General features: G+C 43.7%; 1 protein-coding gene across 8 annotated transcripts; it reads right to left on the reverse strand.

The window, feature by feature from the left end:
• Positions 1–572: 572 nt before the first annotated feature.
• On the reverse strand, positions 573–18,154 carry eya4 (EYA transcriptional coactivator and phosphatase 4). Of its 8 annotated transcripts, none has more exons than XM_061091600.1 (17): positions 18,033–18,154; positions 15,145–15,228; positions 14,553–14,630; positions 13,801–13,867; positions 13,507–13,649; positions 13,102–13,245; positions 12,833–12,915; positions 11,477–11,651; positions 10,108–10,244; positions 9,769–9,852; positions 6,178–6,267; positions 5,772–5,830; positions 5,197–5,357; positions 3,996–4,110; positions 3,720–3,841; positions 1,468–1,568; positions 573–653 (listed from the first exon to the last, which is right to left on the reverse strand). In XM_061091600.1, exons 1-17 carry the CDS (start codon positions 18,148–18,150, stop codon positions 573–575), a joined length of 1,842 nt encoding a protein of 613 aa, XP_060947583.1. In that variant the 5' UTR covers positions 18,151–18,154. The 8 variants fall into 8 exon arrangements, with proteins under 8 accessions (XP_060947583.1, XP_060947582.1, XP_060947579.1 ...); XM_061091599.1 differs by lacking the exon at positions 1,468–1,568 and adding an exon at positions 1,656–1,756; XM_061091596.1 differs by having other exon boundaries at positions 13,507–13,652; positions 18,033–18,150.
• Positions 18,155–19,287: the final 1,133 nt, after the last annotated feature.

Below are 19,287 nucleotides of genomic sequence, written 5' to 3' on the forward strand. Positions count from 1 at the left end.
AATTTATTTTCCATGACAAAAGCATCCACCACTGCCCTTTAAGTTTTAACGTTAATAATTTACACAAGTTTTCTTGCACAGACTGCATTGTTGTGTTGTGATTATACCACCAGGAAAAAAAAAAAAAAATCACAAAGCAGTTATCCCTGCACACAAACTGCTGCCTGTATAGAGACGCCCTCATCGAGAGAGGATGGTTTAACCCCAGGGGACCACGACAGTCCTGAAACTAGCCTGGATTGTCGGGAACAAACCAAACTTCCTCCCAGGCCAGGGGAGATCTTCAGCCTGTGCACGCGGAGGTCCGTCCTCAGCTTCAGGGCCGGAGGAGGGGTTCCAGCTGAGTCATCTCTTAACCCCACTGTCCTCTCATTCACCTCCTTTCTCCTCTGCTTTGCTTCTTAAGACCGTTCAGAGTTTGTAAATCCAGACGTTAAAAAAAAAATCACAACAGTTGCAGTGTATTGTTTGTTCTTAAATAGTTATACAAAAGAAGGGGGGGAGGGGTGGGTTGCTGCCTGGCTGACCAATGTCCATGATGACATTGCTTGAGTCCATTTTGCTTATAATAGCTACAGGTACTCAAACTCCAGTGCTTGGTGTAACGCCAGCAGGTCAGAGTGACTGGATATCCTCCAGAAAGGCATGTTGTGCTGTGGAGAGACACACACACACACACGTCATTAAAAACCAGCAGCACTGTCGTTACAATGCAACGCACACCACCACCTGATATCATGCAAGCTACGCTACAGTAGCTTGTAGCTGCTTGCTTTGCAGAAGCACTGCAGACAAAATCCATGCAATCCTAAAGGCGTAAAGGAACGGCTCGGCATTTGCCAGAAAAACGCTCATTCGCTTTTCTGCTAGTCTTCCAACTCTCTGCATAAAGCGAATAAGAGTATTTCCAGAAATGTCAAACTATTCCTTTAACAGTCCCAGCACCCAACATTATGAATGAAACACAAAGCTGGAGAAGAAATAGGATTCAACCTCTCCCAGTATATCACTGCTTGTAATCTGCTTTCTTGTGATATAACTTTTCACCCACATGAACTACAATACCCAGACTCCACACACAGCTGGATTACAACCAGCGTGATAGTTCTAAACCAATGAGATTGCTCAAAGCTTAATCGCTGTGTACATTTGGGCATCCATTCATCTTTGGCTTCAATCAAGCATGACGACAATCAAACTGATTTTAGAACCACAGAATGCAAATTGATTAATTTAGATTTTTTTTTTCTTAAGTAAATCTTACGGTGCAAAATGTACAGTTTAAGCCAGGCTTCAATCTCACATTTTCACTTTTAACACTTGCGATCAAAAGTTTTCCGAAAGAAAGTGAACGATCAAACAACAAAACGGCTACAGCAAAGAAAGGCAGGCTTCGTCCAATCAGAGCTCACACTGTGTGGAGAAGGCGGGGGGAGGGGGTTCACGGTGAGGTTGCGGGTCCATTACCTTTTTGGCCGCCTGCTCCTCTTCCACACCGTCCCCAATAACAACATACACTACTTTCCTGCCAAACCTTTGCATTATGCGTTCAAAGCAACTCTCTTTTCCTGCAAAAAAACAAATAAACAAGGGGGGAGGAAGGAGGAGGGGTCACATGGTCAGAGGGGTCAGAGTTCAGGAAGTGGTTTGTTTACCTGGCTGGCCGCATGCTCTTCGTCCTTCCCATCGCCAATCACAACATATGTAATGTTAGTGCCAAAGCGGGAGACTATACGCTCAAAACAGCTCTCTTTGCCTGGAGACAAACAAATGGCTTTCACAGTTTTTTTTTTTTTTTTTTTCCTCTTTGTTGTTGGGATGGAAATGAAACACAGGAAGAGGCAGAGCTGCGTGCAGCACATGAAAAAAACACAACAACACCAGTTTCCCACAACACATCGATCACTTTGATTACTTCTGACTGGGCTGCATCCCCAGTTTCATTCCAGGTAAATATCATCAGCCTGGTTGCCATGACAACACGAGGAGAGGATGGGCCTTTGTGCGATGTCAGCGACCCTCCCTCCCCACCAACACAAATACAAATGATATCGAACGCAGATAAAGTAACTCCATATGCAAAGTGATGCTTCCAGGAATGTGAGGGAAACGGCATCTGTGTCTTAAACCCCAGGTGGTTGTCATGGCAACCACACCCCTACGTCCGTTGGAATCAAGGCAGCGTGCGGTTAAAATTGGGTGTAACGTAAGTGTTTAAACACATTCACACACACACACAGACGCACACACACACACACATACACACTTGGCTTGAGTTTTTCTTCCCTAAATGTTTTGGCTCTGTACAGCCCCTGATCCAGAGTTGTTTTGTTTCCTGTGTTCAGACTTGATGCTCAGTTATAATATAATTTAACGCTGGCCCGCAACTGCGGTACATTGGCGTAACCGGCTGAGGTTCGGGCTCACAGAGTGCGTTCAGAACGTGGGAGTCCGCCTTCACAGTCACATGGGTGTCAAAGGGTTGTTCAAGGACAGATCCGGATTATGTGAGGTGAGCACGGATATAAAGTTTAGGTTTGAGTGCAAGCTACAAGAATTAAGTCTGGGATCAGACGAAGCAGATTCAGAATGGGCTCAAACCCTGAGTGCTCATTTTTTTATACATGCATAAATTCCACTTATTTTGTCCAATCACTACTTCAATAAAAATAGTGCAGTGTCTGTTCTAAACGTCCCTCTTTATAATGTTAGAAAATGTAGTGTTCATCCTACCTGGTTTATCTGCGATGAAGATTTTATAGTCAAAAGTCAGTTTTTTAAATTACTTTATTACATGTGTGGCTCCTATATGTACGTATATTTAAATTATAATTATTTACTCAACTGCTTTTATATTCTCATATATTGCACGTTGGCTATTTCAGAGATCTGTTGACACACAGTCAACACAGTCTACAGACTAAAGCTCACAACTTCTGAAAATAAAAGCACCTGCCACACCTGTAAATTACCAAAATGTCAAATTGATCTGGTGGTTTTTTTGACACAGGGTTTAGCCCAATTGTCGTTTGTCTGAGGACTAGAAGAAGACACCTTCAAATTAGTCCACAGTTCACTAATAATACAAATCAAACCAAATTCCACACCGCACTTCCCTGGGCCCTCGACAACTCACAAGTTAAGTTAATTATAAGAGTAACAGTTAATAATATTCTAGTTATACGCTATAAATAAATCATTGGGAATTTTCATAGACTCAAATCTGAAAATCTACACTGCATAGTCTAAATGTGGGGTCAAACATTTGCTTCCCCCGTTTCCCCCTTTTAAAGCCTTACACACAGACACACACACACACACACACACACACACACACACACACACACACACACACACACACACACACACACACACACACACACACTCACACACGTACTATAACTCGAAACATCCCTGACCAACCGCTCAGTGAACCTGAGCCAAACTAAAGTCATAAGTTAATATCTGGACAGGCAACAGGATATCAGTCACACATGGAGTAGATGAGGAGATACATAAAAAAAATGCATAACCAACAAAACACATATGACTTCAGAAGCGTTAACATATCATACAATCAAATCTATAAACACACTTACAATCTAATTAGCTCCTTTCCATATTATTACTGTATTATTTTCACTGATGGATGGAATGTATATTTATGCATTCGATTATTGGTTTATGATTGATGGTGTGGTTGTTCGTTATAGTCTTACCTATTTTGGTTGCGCTGTAAATATTCTCGACAGGGAAAACAGATCCCAGACTATATAAGAGAACTTTAGCCAGAGCTGGTATGAGCTGCGTCGTGGTCACCAACACGTTTACACAGTTACTCCTGCGGGACAGAGAGGAACAGAGGGAACGGACCGCGTAAAGAAAGGATAGATAACGGATAAATGGATCATTGATCTGATGCTGATGGATGGCTTCACACTCTCTGTACAGTTAAACAGTTGAAAGAATACAGCAAGTGCAACACGTAGTGGCACCTGGAGCTGATGATGGACAAGGACTTGAGTGCGTGGGTGAGCCAGGAGTCGGTCAGACCCTCCACCTCGGCTCTGAGCTGCAGCCAGGCGTCTCTCTTGGCCGGGCCGAGCAGCCCTGAAACACAGCACAGACTCATTTAATCCCCGGAGCAACAGGAATGAAAGCACACAAAGCAGAACAGTTGAGCTCTGGACATTATCAACATGTATGTCCTCCACGGTCCTATAACGGGAATACACTAGGGTAAGACCTACATGAAGACTTTGTGATGTGAGTCAATTGGCTTTGGTGTTTTCTTTCACAGTTTCATTGCGCATTCAAATTGTAAATTATTTTGTTATAGTATTTGTACAAAGCTGCTATATACATCATTCACATGGGCCTCGATTTAGAGTTTTAATCTCCTGCAGTTATTTTAAAGTTTCCACTAAGAATTACACCCATTTTAGTACAAATAAATCACTTGAGGAAACACAAAACAAATATTGATTCTAACATTTTTCATGGAATTGGTCGAATTAAACCTCAAACATTTGGTCAAAAGCAGAGTTGTTGCACAGAAACATTGTTTATTGACCTTCCGACTTAATTAGTACATTTGTATGTTTATACTGTAGGTAATATGTATTAGATATTATTAATTGTGTTATAACCAGGGTTTTACCTGGGCTACTAAACAGTCTAAAATTCAACTATCTCGATTTTAGGCCTTAGAAATTCTTAAATACGTTAAAATATTACGCCTTGAATATGAGGCTGTAAATTATGTTCATTTAATTGTCATACTTAGATTAGTCTTTGTGTTGTAGTTCTGTAGTCAATGATACACATATTAGCACGCTGTAATAAAACTACAAACAAGACCAACGTGGAACTGAAACCCCCTCGGTCAGAAGTATCTCAGTCCTCTCAGCTGGTCAGTGGGAAAGACTTTAGACACCTTCTGCTTTACTTCACTTTATCTTCAATTATGGGGAAGTGTAAGTAATTCTGGGACTCTGATATTACTTCATAGGTCTTACATTTCATTCATTTTGGTCTTAAAATGTCACTTAACCTGGAGAAACCATGTTAACCAAAGCAGCAGTAGTGAGCATCAACTGAATAAAAACTCAGTTTTTGAGTAATTTCGGCACTTGCTCTCTTTTATCAGACGCTACATAAACAAACATCCAGTGAGCTCCCGTCTGACTGGCTTACCCCCCACATTGTTTTTGTACGTGCTATACATCTCTTTGACCCGTCGGTAGCGGAAGGCCAGTTTCCTCATCCAGTCGACCCCGCCGCGGACGCCCGTAGCCAGACACAGGTTAGCGCTGGTTGCAGCTGCATGGAAGCCATCAGTTGCAAAACTGTAAGTACTGTCAATAATAATGATATGTTTTATTTGAAAAATCTGCTCTGGTAGAACAAAAAAGTTCAAATTGTTATTTTGTTTTTATGATTCAGTAATATAAGAACACAACTTCTGAATGCATTCCACTTTGAAGGCTTGGGCAAAATATTCACATTTTAATTTCATTCATTGATTTAATATGACTTCAACAAAAATAAGAGTTGCAAATATAAACATATGGTCATTTCTAAGTTTATAATAATACATTGCATTTGTATAGCGCTTTTCAAAGCTCTCAGAGACACTTTACATAGTGAAGGATAAAATAAGGAAACAATCAACATACTCTTTAAAACAAAGAAAAAGATAAGAATACCAAGAAATATAAAAAGCAATAAATAAACATTATCAGCTGTTTATATCGCATAAAAATTCTTACCTTAAGTCCTGGCCATTGTCATCTGATGAAACATCATCAATATGTACCTGATCACATTCCTGTTTACAAAGACAAGACACACATTAAACATATGATGGATTTACTGATCAATTGAGCACATATAATAAGAATAATTATAAAAATAACCTACTTTAACGTAAACATAAACGGTACCAAGTTTTTCTTTGAATAAAATTTTTTATATAAACAATATTGCCATTGCCATTACAGCATGTGGGTGTTACCACATTCACACCACCAGAGGGCAGCAGTAGTATTTCACTGAGTGACAGCTTGTTTTAAGAAACTGGTGTTGTTGTTGTTTGTGGCAAAATGTAATCATTAAAGCCTTGAATCTTTCTAAATGTGTGTTTTCGTGTGTGTCTGCTGACGTCTGCTCTCTCACCTCCAGGTCATTGAAGAATAAGTGTGTGTCGGCCAAGTTGAAGATCATCTCCTCCATCCTCAAACCCAACGTGACAGCCATGGGAGGGTCCTGACCGAGGAGGAAGATATCATCAGCATAACGTTACCGTGACGACCAATTATCACCATATCTTTTTTCCCTCTTCCAGACTTAATTGATTTCTTAAAAATACGAAAATAACAACAAAATCATTTCGGGTCTTTCCAATTCAACTTCCCGATCGTCCTGCGCCCCCCTCACTTGCAGAGTTGGTATGCTCCACTCATCACAGCAGATGCTGACAGACAGGTTGCACTTGTTCTGTCCCATCAACATTCCTCATGCTTGGTAGGGGATTGTGTTTGTGGGGGGTGAGAGGAAGAGTGTCTGTCTTCATTTGTGTGTATTGCAGAAAGTAGGTACCCTCCAAGGGACTGATATGTGGTATGTGAATGGTTAGTGTGTGTGTGTGTGTGTGTGTGTGTGTGTGTGTGTGTGTGTGTGTGTGTGTGTGTGTGTGTGTGTGTGTGTGTGTGTGTGTGTGTGTGTGTGTGTGTGTGTGTGTGTGTGTGTGTGTGTGTGTGTGTGTGCGTGTGTGTGCGTGTGTGTGTGTGTGTGTATGTTTGGGAGAACGTGGCCTATTCTGCCAGCCCCGGGGCTCAGCTGCAAAAACCATCATCTGTGATAGGTCAGCGAGGGTCAACTGCTCGCTGACGCAGTCAGACGACCAGAATAGAAAGACACTAACAGGAAGGAGAGTGAAAGTGAGTGAAGAGGGCACACACACACACACACACACACACACTCACACACACACACACACACAGAAAGAGAGGGGGAGAAGAGATGATCGGCATTCCTGAGTGTGAGAAAGTGCCAAAAAAAAGTGATTGCTCCATATAGTTGAAAGCTGTGAAGTCCGTACGGCTCTCCACAAGTTAACAGCCGTTAATAGTGACAGGAGCAATTGTGGCTGTAGTTCATTCCCTGCTTTTTCTGTCAGTCACACAGACAAGAGGCACTTAGCTTTGTCTCTCAGGTAATGATTACGCTGGCGGCCGGCCAGAGCAGAGTTAAGGACAAATCCACGTTTGTCAAAACACTTGCAGCTGAAATGTGTTCGTTCCCTCCGCACGGTTGAATTTGGCCGCGCTCGGGGCTCCAGAAAGGCTGAGGTGGCTTTTAACTGCAACACTTTGCCAGACAAGTTAAATCAATCAGGGGGAGTTGAAAATATTACTTTGGTCTGGCGAGGGTCGCCCTGAAAAACAATTCCTCTCTCCACCTCAGCTATTATCAGCCGAGCTCGGGAAACTCGACACTTCACGATGATGTGAACATTATCGCGAATGGTTATAACAACTCTGGTAGTTTGTGTCTCTGTGCGGTAAAAAAAGACGTCCATATGTGTATTCACGAAGAACATCTCGAAGAAGAGACATGTCCTCAGATAGCTCCTCGTGGTTGCTATGTCAACAGTGTAAACACTATTTTTGGAGAGGTGTGAACAGACACAGCTGCTACTCCACTTCTTCAGGGCAGCGGCAGCAAACGAGGTGAAAAAAATGCCCCAACATATATTTCAAGAAATGAAAACAACTTATTTATAATTAGTTTGAAAGTAAAAGAAACACACAACTTATGGCGTATAGTACTACACAAACACACAATCACACACTCACACAGCGTCGACATGTCTTCAGGGGGAAAACCTTATCCTAACCTAACCCTAAACCTAAACTTAACCTAAACCTAATCTCAACCTAACCTTAAAATATGTCTTCACCTACGTTATAAGGGCCATTACCTGGACCACACACACACAAACACACACACACACACACACACACACACACACACACACACACACACACACACACACACACACACACACACACACACACACACACACACACACACACACACACACACACACACAGAGTTTAACAACACACCAGGGCCTTTATAAAACCCATTAAATCTGAATAGTCAAACATTAAAATCCCAAAGTACAAAGTAACTCAGCTGTGCATCAGTGCCCACAAGCCCTTTCTATGTTCCGATGGTGGTATTGTGTGTGTGTGTGTGTGTGTATGTGTGTGTGTGTGCGGGGCCAGTTTTTTGTTCCTCTGCCAAAACAACATGTCAGAACGGACTCAAAAGCCCGCACAGGCAGAATGGTGGCGATGCCGGGGCCCACAGGAAACGACGTCACCCAATAAAAATCTGAAGCGCCGGCCACAGAGGATGATCCCAGATCAGCGCCAAGAGCCATTAAAATAAAGGAAACTATAAACAGTGTTGATGTTATGAGTAAAGGTGAGACCAGCTAATAAGTCCACAGTGAGGTTTGAAATAAAAAGCAGTCCAGGTAGAATAATGTGCACGTTAGAATGGGATTGACTTGAGGGAAGCATGATCAAATTATGAATGGACTTAATAATTCAGCTCTTAATAAGTAGTTCATTTTAAGACTTATTATTTTTATGATGTATGTGGTCATAGTCAGAAATTGACCATAACTTCAATGAAGTAATTGATGTAATGTAAATAATGTAATGGGAAAGGAAGCTTTTTGTGAGGGTGTTTTATAAAAGCCAGAATAACAAGAAGAGGTTAAAACGAAATATACAGAGGTGTGTGTGTTTGTGTGTGCCGGATGGGGGTGGGGGTGGGGGGATATCTAATGTTAATGTTGTCATTGGACCAATTTCCTTGTCGCTATTACTTTCAGAAACATAATGCATTGTAAAAATGTAGTGGAGTAAAAATTACAGATATTTGCTGATATATGTACTGGAGTGACAGTGACAAGTACCTTGAAAATCTACTTAAGACTTAAGTAGATGTTTTTTAGTACTTTAGTCTTAAGTACTGATAGATGAAAAATGTACCTAAATACAGTAAATACATGCTTACATAAATATGACTGAGATTATTAAAAAAACATCTGAAAAATGTGAACAGGACGTGGAAGTACTTCTTAAAGCCATGAGTAATGTTTTCACCTCTTCCGGCCGGCGAGCGATATGCAGCCTGTGAGGCAAAGCCCGGGGCTGAAAACAGTCCATAGGTCACTCTCTGCAGGAGTGATTGTGAGGCTCATAGTTGTGAGCTCATGGCAATAACTAGAGGCGAGCAAGACGAGTGTATCAGTAATATTCTCATCTGCTCCCCTCTTGTCTTGTTTGGACTTTGGCAGCTGGACGGACAGAGAGCTGTTTAAAGAAATTAAACCCAAATTGTAAAAGTGAAAGGCGATGAACTCCTGCCCCCTTCACTCCTAATTCCCAGTGAGAAATATGCCCTTGTCTCAAAATGCTCTCTTGGGCCGGTCAGTAACAGGATGATGCATCACCTCTCCCAGCGCCAGCTACGGCCTTTTGGGATTTTGACCACTGGATGCCTCACTTATAAAACAACGGTTTTGCCACTCGGATGAAGATTCACCGAGCTTCATTTAATCCCCATTATACCAGTCACCTGGGATTCAACGTTTGACAGGAAGATGGATGGACGGATGGAGACGGCGTTGGGTCGATTCCACAGTAAACACACAGACAGACAGGGAAGGCACGCTGATGATCTTACCTTTCCATATTTCTGTGCGTAGGAGCCGGTGAGCAGAGAGTGGAAGACAATGATGGTCTCGTCCAGATCCCACACAAACACCCTCTTAGAGAGCAAAAAAGAAAAGCAGACGCATTAAAGGAGGCTTTTTTTCCCTGAAATGATACATCCATATGCACATGCGAGTTCTAGAGGACAGTGACATGGGTGGTCCCGCTCTTTATCAGCCTCTCCCCTCTTGTCTCCTGCTTAGTGAGCAGAGGGGACGAGGACCAGAGGGAATACCACATGTCCACCCAGAATGAATGGAATAGTTGGTCAGTAATGTAAGTGACGCTCTGTCAGCGGGTGTTGTTTTACCTCCAGGTCGCTGTCAGGGGGAGGGGACGGGTTGTTCTTGCGGCCCCTGCCCCGGGACTTGGACCCCCCACTCCGGCAGGCCCGGTCGTCCAGCTCCTTGATGGGCGTCGAGGGGCTCTGCACCGTCTCAAAGTCCCCTGAGAGGGAACGCAAACACATACGGGACCTTTACAAACATTTTAAATTTACAAATCTGTCTTGGTTCATGCGAGCGCTCACAAACTACACTTGGATTCGCTGCATTAAAGCGACAGTAATGATGTGGTCTGGGCTGCTGATCCCGCAGGTGCTCGGGAGTTGTATCCACTTCAGGAAAAAGCAATAACTCAGACTTTGTACACTAATAAGCCATCTTGTCGGGTTTAATAACTCAAGGTAATTGGCAGCACAGATCAACGTAAAGACAGACAGAGAGAGCGTGGACAAAGGCACTGCCGCTGCTCGGAGTGATTCACGTGCACATGTGCAGATTTAGCGGAGGAAGCGAAAGACAGAACTGTGCGGTAATTCACAAAAAGTGAGGTAATCCGACGCTTCTCGCAAAAGATACCGAACCTACGAAATTCTGCAAGAGCACCAACACACACACAGAATTGTGCTCCTACACACACACACACACACACACACACACACACACACACCCACACACCCTCATACTAATGCCATATGCTCCCACTGCTGTGTGGTAACTAGAACCAGACTCTAAGCTTCAGCTCTCATATTGTTATGTCTCAATCAGGGAGAGAGGGAGGTGGAGAAACAGGGAGGGAGGTGGGCTACAGACACAGAAAGACACAGGGAGCATGTGAGCGACCGAAAGAGAGAGATACCGAGCGTAAAACCGAAAAAAGAGAGCGAAAGAGAAAAAGTGAGAAAGGCAGAGAGAGGCAGAGCGCCAGTGACAGGAAGAATGATAAGCTCCTTTAATCAGGCCTCCTGAATTACAGCCAAGACAAACCAAAGAAAAATGTGAAAAAATATGAAGCCATATTTCTGCACATATGGGTGCACTTTAGCTCTTTATTATTTTCTCTTTCCTCCACTTTCTCCGACTTGTCTGTAAAAGTGCAATATTTAACATAACTGGGCACTAATCAAAAACCTCTCGGGCTAATGTAAACACCCGCCGATTCTCCAATTAGCGAGCGTGATGCCAGGTAACTATGGCTACGGCCTGAAGTTACTTCCTGTGCTTCATCATAGGCGTGGAAAAGAGGGTGTTGAACTCAGTTCCCCGAGAAACTGGGGTGTTTATTTCCAAGATGATGGAGCCACAACGCGAGCGGTGAGAAAAGCTGACGATTGTCTTTGCTTATTTGGGGCGGAAGAGTTGTGAGTCCTGAACGGTGTGTTTCTGTTTAGCACAAACCTGGGTGAAGTTCAGCGGCCTGTCCGGTCATGGCGGGGGCGGGGTCCTGCAGCTGGTAGGCCGCCGTGGAGCCTGTGCCGTCCACGCTGTTGGAGCTCATATATGTCCCGTAAGTGGAGGCGGAATAATACTGGGCGTACTGGTTTTGGCCGAACGTCGTGTATGAGGGGTAATCCTGCAGAGAACAACATCAGTTATAAGCAAAGAAGGAAAGAAACAGGGAAACTGAGATGTTTCACTTTTCTGGAAAGGTTCAGACTGACTTTTGAAGATTTTACAAGTCTTCCCTCGCATTTCTCTAATCTTTTATTCCCTCCATTCTGTATTTTATATCTTTTTATAACAATTAAATCCTTGTGTTGCTGCTTTTTACAGACCCAGTGGAGATGGGCGCTTTTACGAGTCAGCTCTCTAAACCTGTCACTACGTCCATCTGTACGAGTCCTTAAAGTCCATAAAGTGGAGCACACCACATGAATGCACAAACACACACACACACACACACACAAATGTGCATATTCAAACAAACTGTACACATACTTGCTTTAAATCAGTCGCTCAAAGTTTCTGTCACGCTTGCTTTCTCTTTTTCTGTTAAACTCATACACTTGCACACACACACATACACACACACACATACACACACACACACACACACACACACACACACACACACATACACATACACATACACACACAGACACACACACACACACACACACACACACACACACACACACACACACACACACACACACACACACACACACACACACACACACACACACATCCATTCCCCCTTAATCCACCCACACGGGCCAAAGCTTGACTTTCTTCCTGTAAACAGCCACATCTATCATGGTGGGACACTGAAATCCCCCTATACGCATTTTACTACCACAATACAATTCATCATAAGGACGAAGAGAAATATTCAGAACAAAACGCTCTTTCACAAAGAATAATTCTCTGTTTCTCTCCTTAGTTTTTCCCCTGTTGCGACGTCACAGTGTAATTACATTTCATTTCTTAAAGCCGCCGCGAGCGAGGAAAGTTGTGTGGGTTTTGTGCAACTGCAAAACCACTTCTGGTCTCGAAATGCTATCGCAACTGCTTCGGCCCAAATTCCCCGGTCTTTTGTGTGAGCCGGCGTAATGAGGAAAATGACGTCCGCTTGACCACTCAGACCAAACATGTGACGTGGTTGATCCGCTATGGCAAGAGCTCCCCTAGGAAATGAGCTGCTCTTATTGGCCTGGGAAAGTGAACGCTGAGGGTTTAAGCTGATGGACTAGCCTGTGTGCACACAAACTCTCACACGCACACACACACACACACACACACACTCACATGTACCTGCTGTGTGGCAGTGTAGTTGGCGGGGTTGGACACTGAGTTGTTGGTGCTGTAGAGGCCTGAGGAGGGGGTGAAACTGGAACCTGGAGCGGGATAAGAGAGGAAAAGTCACGGCACAATAAAAGTTCGGATCGTTTTTCATCAGGAGTTCAAAAGTTGGACGATTCCCCCAATTTCTTTATTGACATCAGAAGAACTGTATGATTTTTTTTGCATGTGTTTTCTGAGTTGAGGTGACAAGTGATGCAGGTTCGTTGTTGCCGACAGACCTGGCATCTGATAGGGTGAGTATGCCGTCTGTCCGGGCTGAGGCGTGGTGAAGCCAGGGCTGTAGCTGAGGCCTGTCTGCAGAGGAGACTGACTCTGAGCCAGGCCGCTCTCCGTCTTGATGCCCGGCAGCATCACCCCCAGGTCTGTGACGAGCAGAAACATTGAATATCGTACAAAAAAGTGTGAGGAGGGTATGTTTTTGTCTTTAGATGTGAATAAAAGATGTAAAAAGTATTTGTCTGTATAAGAAAAAACATTTAAAGTCTCTGTTATTGTATTAAGTTGTTAAAAAAAAGACATTCTGACACTTTTACATTGATTAAAAAAACAAATTGTATTTTTTAAAAATGGGTTTAGTTAAGCTATATCACTGTGAGTCAGTGCATGTGTGTGTTTGTTGGTACCGTAGCTGGACAGTCCATAGGCCTGGCCTGACTGGGAGTAAGCGGTGTAGACGGAGGACTGCTGCATGCTACTGAACTGGGGCTGGCCGGCGTACGTCGGCATAGAAGGGGCCGCAGGCGTGGAGAGGATGTGAGGGTAGGGCCTGGGAAGGACGGAGAGACAGAGAGGTGATGAAGGTGCTGGGCAGATTATAGCACACAGGAGCTTTAGTGGGTGAATGGGTGAAATTTGAATCTAGATATCCGATAAGGATTCTCGGAAAGCAGCCTCCGTTGTATGTAAGTCAGACTTACTTTGACGGGTAGAGGGGAGGCGAGTACTGGTGGGCTGAGCGAGGGCTGTATCCACTGCTGGTGATTACTGAAAACAGCAGAATAATCAGAAACAACGAAAGAAGAAAACAAAGTTACGGATGGTGTCGACTCAAGTCGTCTGTTTTCTTTCACAATTCACAAAAAACACTCCTGAACAGCACAATTCAAGGCCCTCGGCTCGCCGGGGCTGAAACTCTGTTCCAGTAAACACAATTTGAATCATTTTGAATGGCGGCGAGCCAAGTTATTTCTCTTTAGAGAGCACTGCAGTGCATGCAACCCTCAGAGTGGGCCTCATGGTAAAACACAATGTCTGTTTGTGGTCATTGAGATGTCAGAGCTCAACACTGACAAACACCCCGCTGCTTTCTAACCCTCGCTGTGTGTTTCTTAATGCTTTTTGCGGATCAGTGTCTGCGCGCGCGTGTGTGTGTCTCGCAGTGGAAAGGATCACGGGGTCGTGTGTGAGTCTATAAAAAAAACGACAAGTGCAAAATTGTCCCTCCCGCTCCCTCATCCCTCTGCCAGCCTTTGATGACGCAATCCAAGGACAGGCAATGCTTCATGGGATTAAAGCTTTCAGCGGGACGACCGCTGAGCCGCAGCGGATGGTAATGTTTGTGTGTGTTTGCGTGACTGAGAAAACAGAGCGAGAAAGCCCTGGGACGAGAGGTCTGACACGTGGGAATCTCTTTGTGTGTATGCAGCAAATAGGTTTATATGTGTGTTACCTGAGCCGGCGTATGTGTCCAGTGCTGTGTCGCCTGTTGTGGTGACTGTATCGTTGTTGTTCATAGGCTCTGTTTTCACTTAAGGAAGAGGGAAAGGATCGGTGTTAGGGGAGGCCGGTAGGGAAGTACCATCACACACAAAGAAAGCCTTATTGAGTCCAGAGCAGGAAACTACCATGCAGTTCAAGTACGGGTGCAAATATTGTGTGCAGGGTTCCCACAGTTTCTCACAGTACTTTCTGTAACCAAGTCCAAACATCACAATCCCTGTAAGGTTTTATTGTTTTTGTCTCTTTTGAAAATTGAAGTTTTAAGAATGTAATCATTCAAGGTAACATCCCTAGCTAATTTGTCAAATCCTCTCCAATGTGTTGACTGGTGGGAACCCTGCCAATCTATAAAAAAAACTCCATTGTGATGAATTCACACTGTAATCCAAAGACAATAGAACACGGCACAGCAAACGAAAGAAATCACAGCAATTCTGACGTCCCGTGTATGACGAGTCTAAACTGTATGAACCCATCACTTTTTGCATTCAGCTTATATGACTTCTGCCCTGGGATTTACACACACACATGCTCCTCTGTACCATAGTCCTTGGAGCCCGGGGCGAGGGGCGGGCTGCTGCAGCCCAACAGCCAATCAGCCGTGTTTAGAACGGTCATACTTTCACCTAAAGGGGTGCAAGGTGGGAAGGTTGTGAGGATGCGACACACCGAGAACCTGGTGTGTCTCAGATAAATGTAACATGGTGATCATTTTCAAAACTCTTGGTATATTTGTATCGTGAAAGGTGTTTTTAACTGAATAGTTTCAAATTTTGTAAAATACACTTATTCGCTTTTCACTGAAGGTCGGATGAGAGGCTAAATATGACAACGCATCTCAGAAGGTCATGAATTTAAGCATCATCACCATGAGGAACTAGCAAACACTAAAGAAAGTCACTATACCTAACCTTGAAATATAAAAAAGACAACTTGCTGTATTTTTGCATTGGTTTTCCAAAGGAAAGTAGAAACTGGAAAATCCCGTTTTGCCCTCCACCAGCTCCTGAGGGAAAGATTTGGTTCTTTAGCGGCTAAATGCTTTTCTATGTTCACCAGCTGGTCGCTAAGTCTTTTGCTCAAAACAACAGCTTGATGCTGCTGAACCTATGCTGACCGAGTAGTGAGATGGAACTTTAGCAGGGAGGTTATTGAAAGCGTCTGGTGATAATTGCCTGTCGGTTATTAACATAAACTGTATACAAAGATGGACGATACTTTCTAAAATTACTTTTTAGGTTGCATTTTTAACCTATACTGCAGCCAGCCACCAGGGGTTAATCAAGACACTTTGGCTTCACTTTTGAGGAGCTGTCATGTCGTCCATCTTTACATACAATCCATGGTCAGTGACTTGAGGTGACATAATTAGCTTAGAAGCAGTCAAGTGATCCACTGTAAATATAGAAATACTGGTTACGGCTACTTTAACAAACAGTTATAAAAGTGATATTAAAGTTCTCATCCAAATGAAGTGAATAAGAGTATTTGCCAAAACGTCGAACTAGTCCTTTATATAACAGTTATCTCTCATCACACAAGTACATCTGTCGACCACCTTTAACATCCAACATCTGATTTCATTTTCTCGTCACTCGCTGCACATGACAAAGACTCCTCATTACGATCAGAGGGCGCCGTTTAATTCGAGACAACTTCATTAATCCCCCCGGGGAGCAATACGGCCCATCAGACCAGCCCCAATGAAGACAAATGAGTTGCTATGGAGATGGTCCACTGGCTGGAGTGCCGGCTGATGTCAGGTGAGGGGAATGCTGGGTATGTAGTTTGTTTTGGCTGCGAGCTTGCAGATCCTGCGCTGTCTGCTTAAACCATTAACTGTGAGCTCATCAAAAAATGATTTAACATGCTCTAATATGGTCTGAATGCACCGTTAACTCCTCTCTGAGCGCGGCTATTTCGGTGTGCGACTCTGTTTTGACAAATCAAGTTGACCGAATGCAGCATCTCACTTTTTCCATTACATTACTATTAAAAGTGGCCCCCGTAGCCCGTTAAATCAGCAGTAGATCAAAGCCCTGCCCTCAACAAAAGCACTTACATCCAGCGCTGTTACATCAAACCGCTCCATCAAGAACAATCCCACAGTACAGAGAATGAGAGAGGGGCACATCAAGGGTGACAGGAGGGGGGTAAAAGATGATAAGAAGGAAAGAGACTGACGGACGGAGGGAAAAAAAAGGAGAAACGGAGTGAGAGAGAGTGGGACAAAGGGAAGAAAAAGAGAGGAGAGGGATCGCTGGTGTTGACATCTAAGAGAGCGCTGAGGCTTTAATGCTCTTGTAGAGGAAATAGTTTCCAGTGGGATTTTAGGCTTGCACCCAAACATATATACAGATACACACACATACACACACACACACACACACACACAGTTTGCAAGCGGTTAGCGGAGGAGAGCTCCACTGTGTGTTTGCACACATTCTCCAGTGGTTAACTCGAGTGTTCATGCCAGCGCACATGTGTGTAAGTGTGTGCATTTGCATGTGCAAAGTTCTTATCTCTGCATGTTGGAAAAGTTCTGGCTGATGATTTTGCGATCGGTTTCATTTCAATACATTACTCTCATCTAATACTAAGCCCAAAGTGAGTTGCCATTTCAGATGAAGACGTGGATTTGTCCAAATAACACTTGAAGAGAGCTCAGTGATAAGTGGGACACTGCTCTCATGTCTGTTTGTGTAAAGACTGGAAGTTTTGGAAGAGATGGAATTGAATGGTTCTGTAAAGGTCCTGCCGAAAACACGCGCTCGACCAATCGTGAGTCAGTATCAGCTGTCAATCAGGACAAATTTACAAACATCAGTGTGATGAGAACTTCCTTAAAATTGACAGAAACCTTCTTTGAGAAAAATCTATTTGACCTGTACTTTGTCCATGTCCCACCCACTAACATGGAGGAAGCTGAATTTATGACCTGTACTGCAGCAAGCCACCAGGGGGCTATCAGGATGATTTGGCTTCACTTTTGTGGAGCCTCCATGTCTTCCATCTTTGTATACACTCTGCTTGTTTAAGGATGGTTTTGTGCCAAACTATTTCTTATCTGTGCTCCTGTGACTTCACGGTGGCTCTGCTTGGTCCCACTCCAGAAATAACAACTTTCTTCAACTAAAACCGCAACTTATTTTCAATTATTTCTGTCTGTGTATTGTTGCTCTCTGGGGTTTCATATTTATACAGACAGGAAAGTGGTATATATCTTTTAATGTATCTTTTGATAAGAAACTCAATAAGCTACGTGTAATGAACGCAACCTTATTCAGTGGTTGACTTTCATTGACTCAACCCAATAACACCAACTAAATACTGTAAGTTTAAAGGAACAACATGACGGTAAAACTTTATTTTGAACTGTAAAACTAAACAACTTTATTAATGTAGCAGCAAACACGTCCTGCCTTCTCACCTCCTGTTCCATTGCTGGTGATGGAAGGGCTGCCAAGGCTGTGCTTGTCGAGCTTGGAGCCCGTCGAATCCACAGCTCCCACGCGGTGATGAGGACTGGCTAGGTCCTGCATTTCCATAGACCTTTAGAGGAAGAGGAGGAGAAGATGGGATGAACTGGGATTTTTGAATGGATAACAGATCAACAGCGGTACACCCACACAGCTGGGAATGTCCCACCTCCATTTATTACGTGAGGATGTCAGTGAACACATTCGGTGACATGCGGTGACACAGTGACACACACACACTGAGTCATAAACTTCAGGCTTCTCCGTGCCACTTAGCTTACATGGGCATGTGCTCGGGGGCACTAGACATTGTCTGCGGGCCTGTTTGCTCTTTTATAGAGTGTGTGTCTGTATATGTATACGTGTGTATGTGTGTGTGTGTGTGTGTGCGTGTGTGTGCCTGCACGCGCACTTCTGGGCTCCAATACAAACCCACAGCCTGCCAGCATGCTTTACTTTTACAATGTGTTCCACATGCATGACTGGGACCCACCAGCACACAAGGTGGTAATGATAAAGTGAGAGTGAGTGTGTAATAACCTGAGAGTGTGTGAGTGTAATTGGCCGCAAGTCAAAGTAAATATAGAAAGGAGCAGGATGAAGGTACGTGTTTAAAGTCTTCATGTAGAACTCTGCCTTTTCATATATCTATGTTTATTGTTGATTAGATTACCTGATTAGTTATTACCGTGGCAACAACTAATGGCCAGCGAGAGGTGTGAATGTTTTCAATACATTTTCATGCATGTGCACAGGAAAAAAAGATCAACATAAAACACTCGCTCATGACTCTTCATCACTGCTGCCACAAACCCACACACTGACGTGTTCTCTGGTGAAAGACAGTTTAATGTTGAGTCAGTGTGTGTGTGTGTGTGTGTGAACAGTGCCTCGTGTGTGTGTTTGTGTGTGTGTGTGTGTGTGTTTGTGTGTGAGAGCCCTGACTCAGGCTGCCCACAGGTTGGTCACACTCTTGCTCTTGTGTGAGACATCAAAGCGAGAAATGACAGAGCTGGAGGGAGAATTAAACAAATGCGGGCTGCCGGTCTACCACTGTGTGCGTGTACACATGTGTTTGTGTGTGTGTGTGTGTGTGTGTTTGTGTGTGTGTGCGCCAAAAAGAGAGAGTGCACATCTGTGTGGCGGTCTGGAAGCGGTCCATCTCAATGCTATGGGCAGATAGCATCGCCACACATGACTGCAACC

Source organism: Limanda limanda, chromosome 18, assembly GCF_963576545.1.
Source record: "Limanda limanda chromosome 18, fLimLim1.1, whole genome shotgun sequence".
NCBI classification, from domain to species: domain Eukaryota; kingdom Metazoa; phylum Chordata; class Actinopteri; order Pleuronectiformes; family Pleuronectidae; genus Limanda; species Limanda limanda.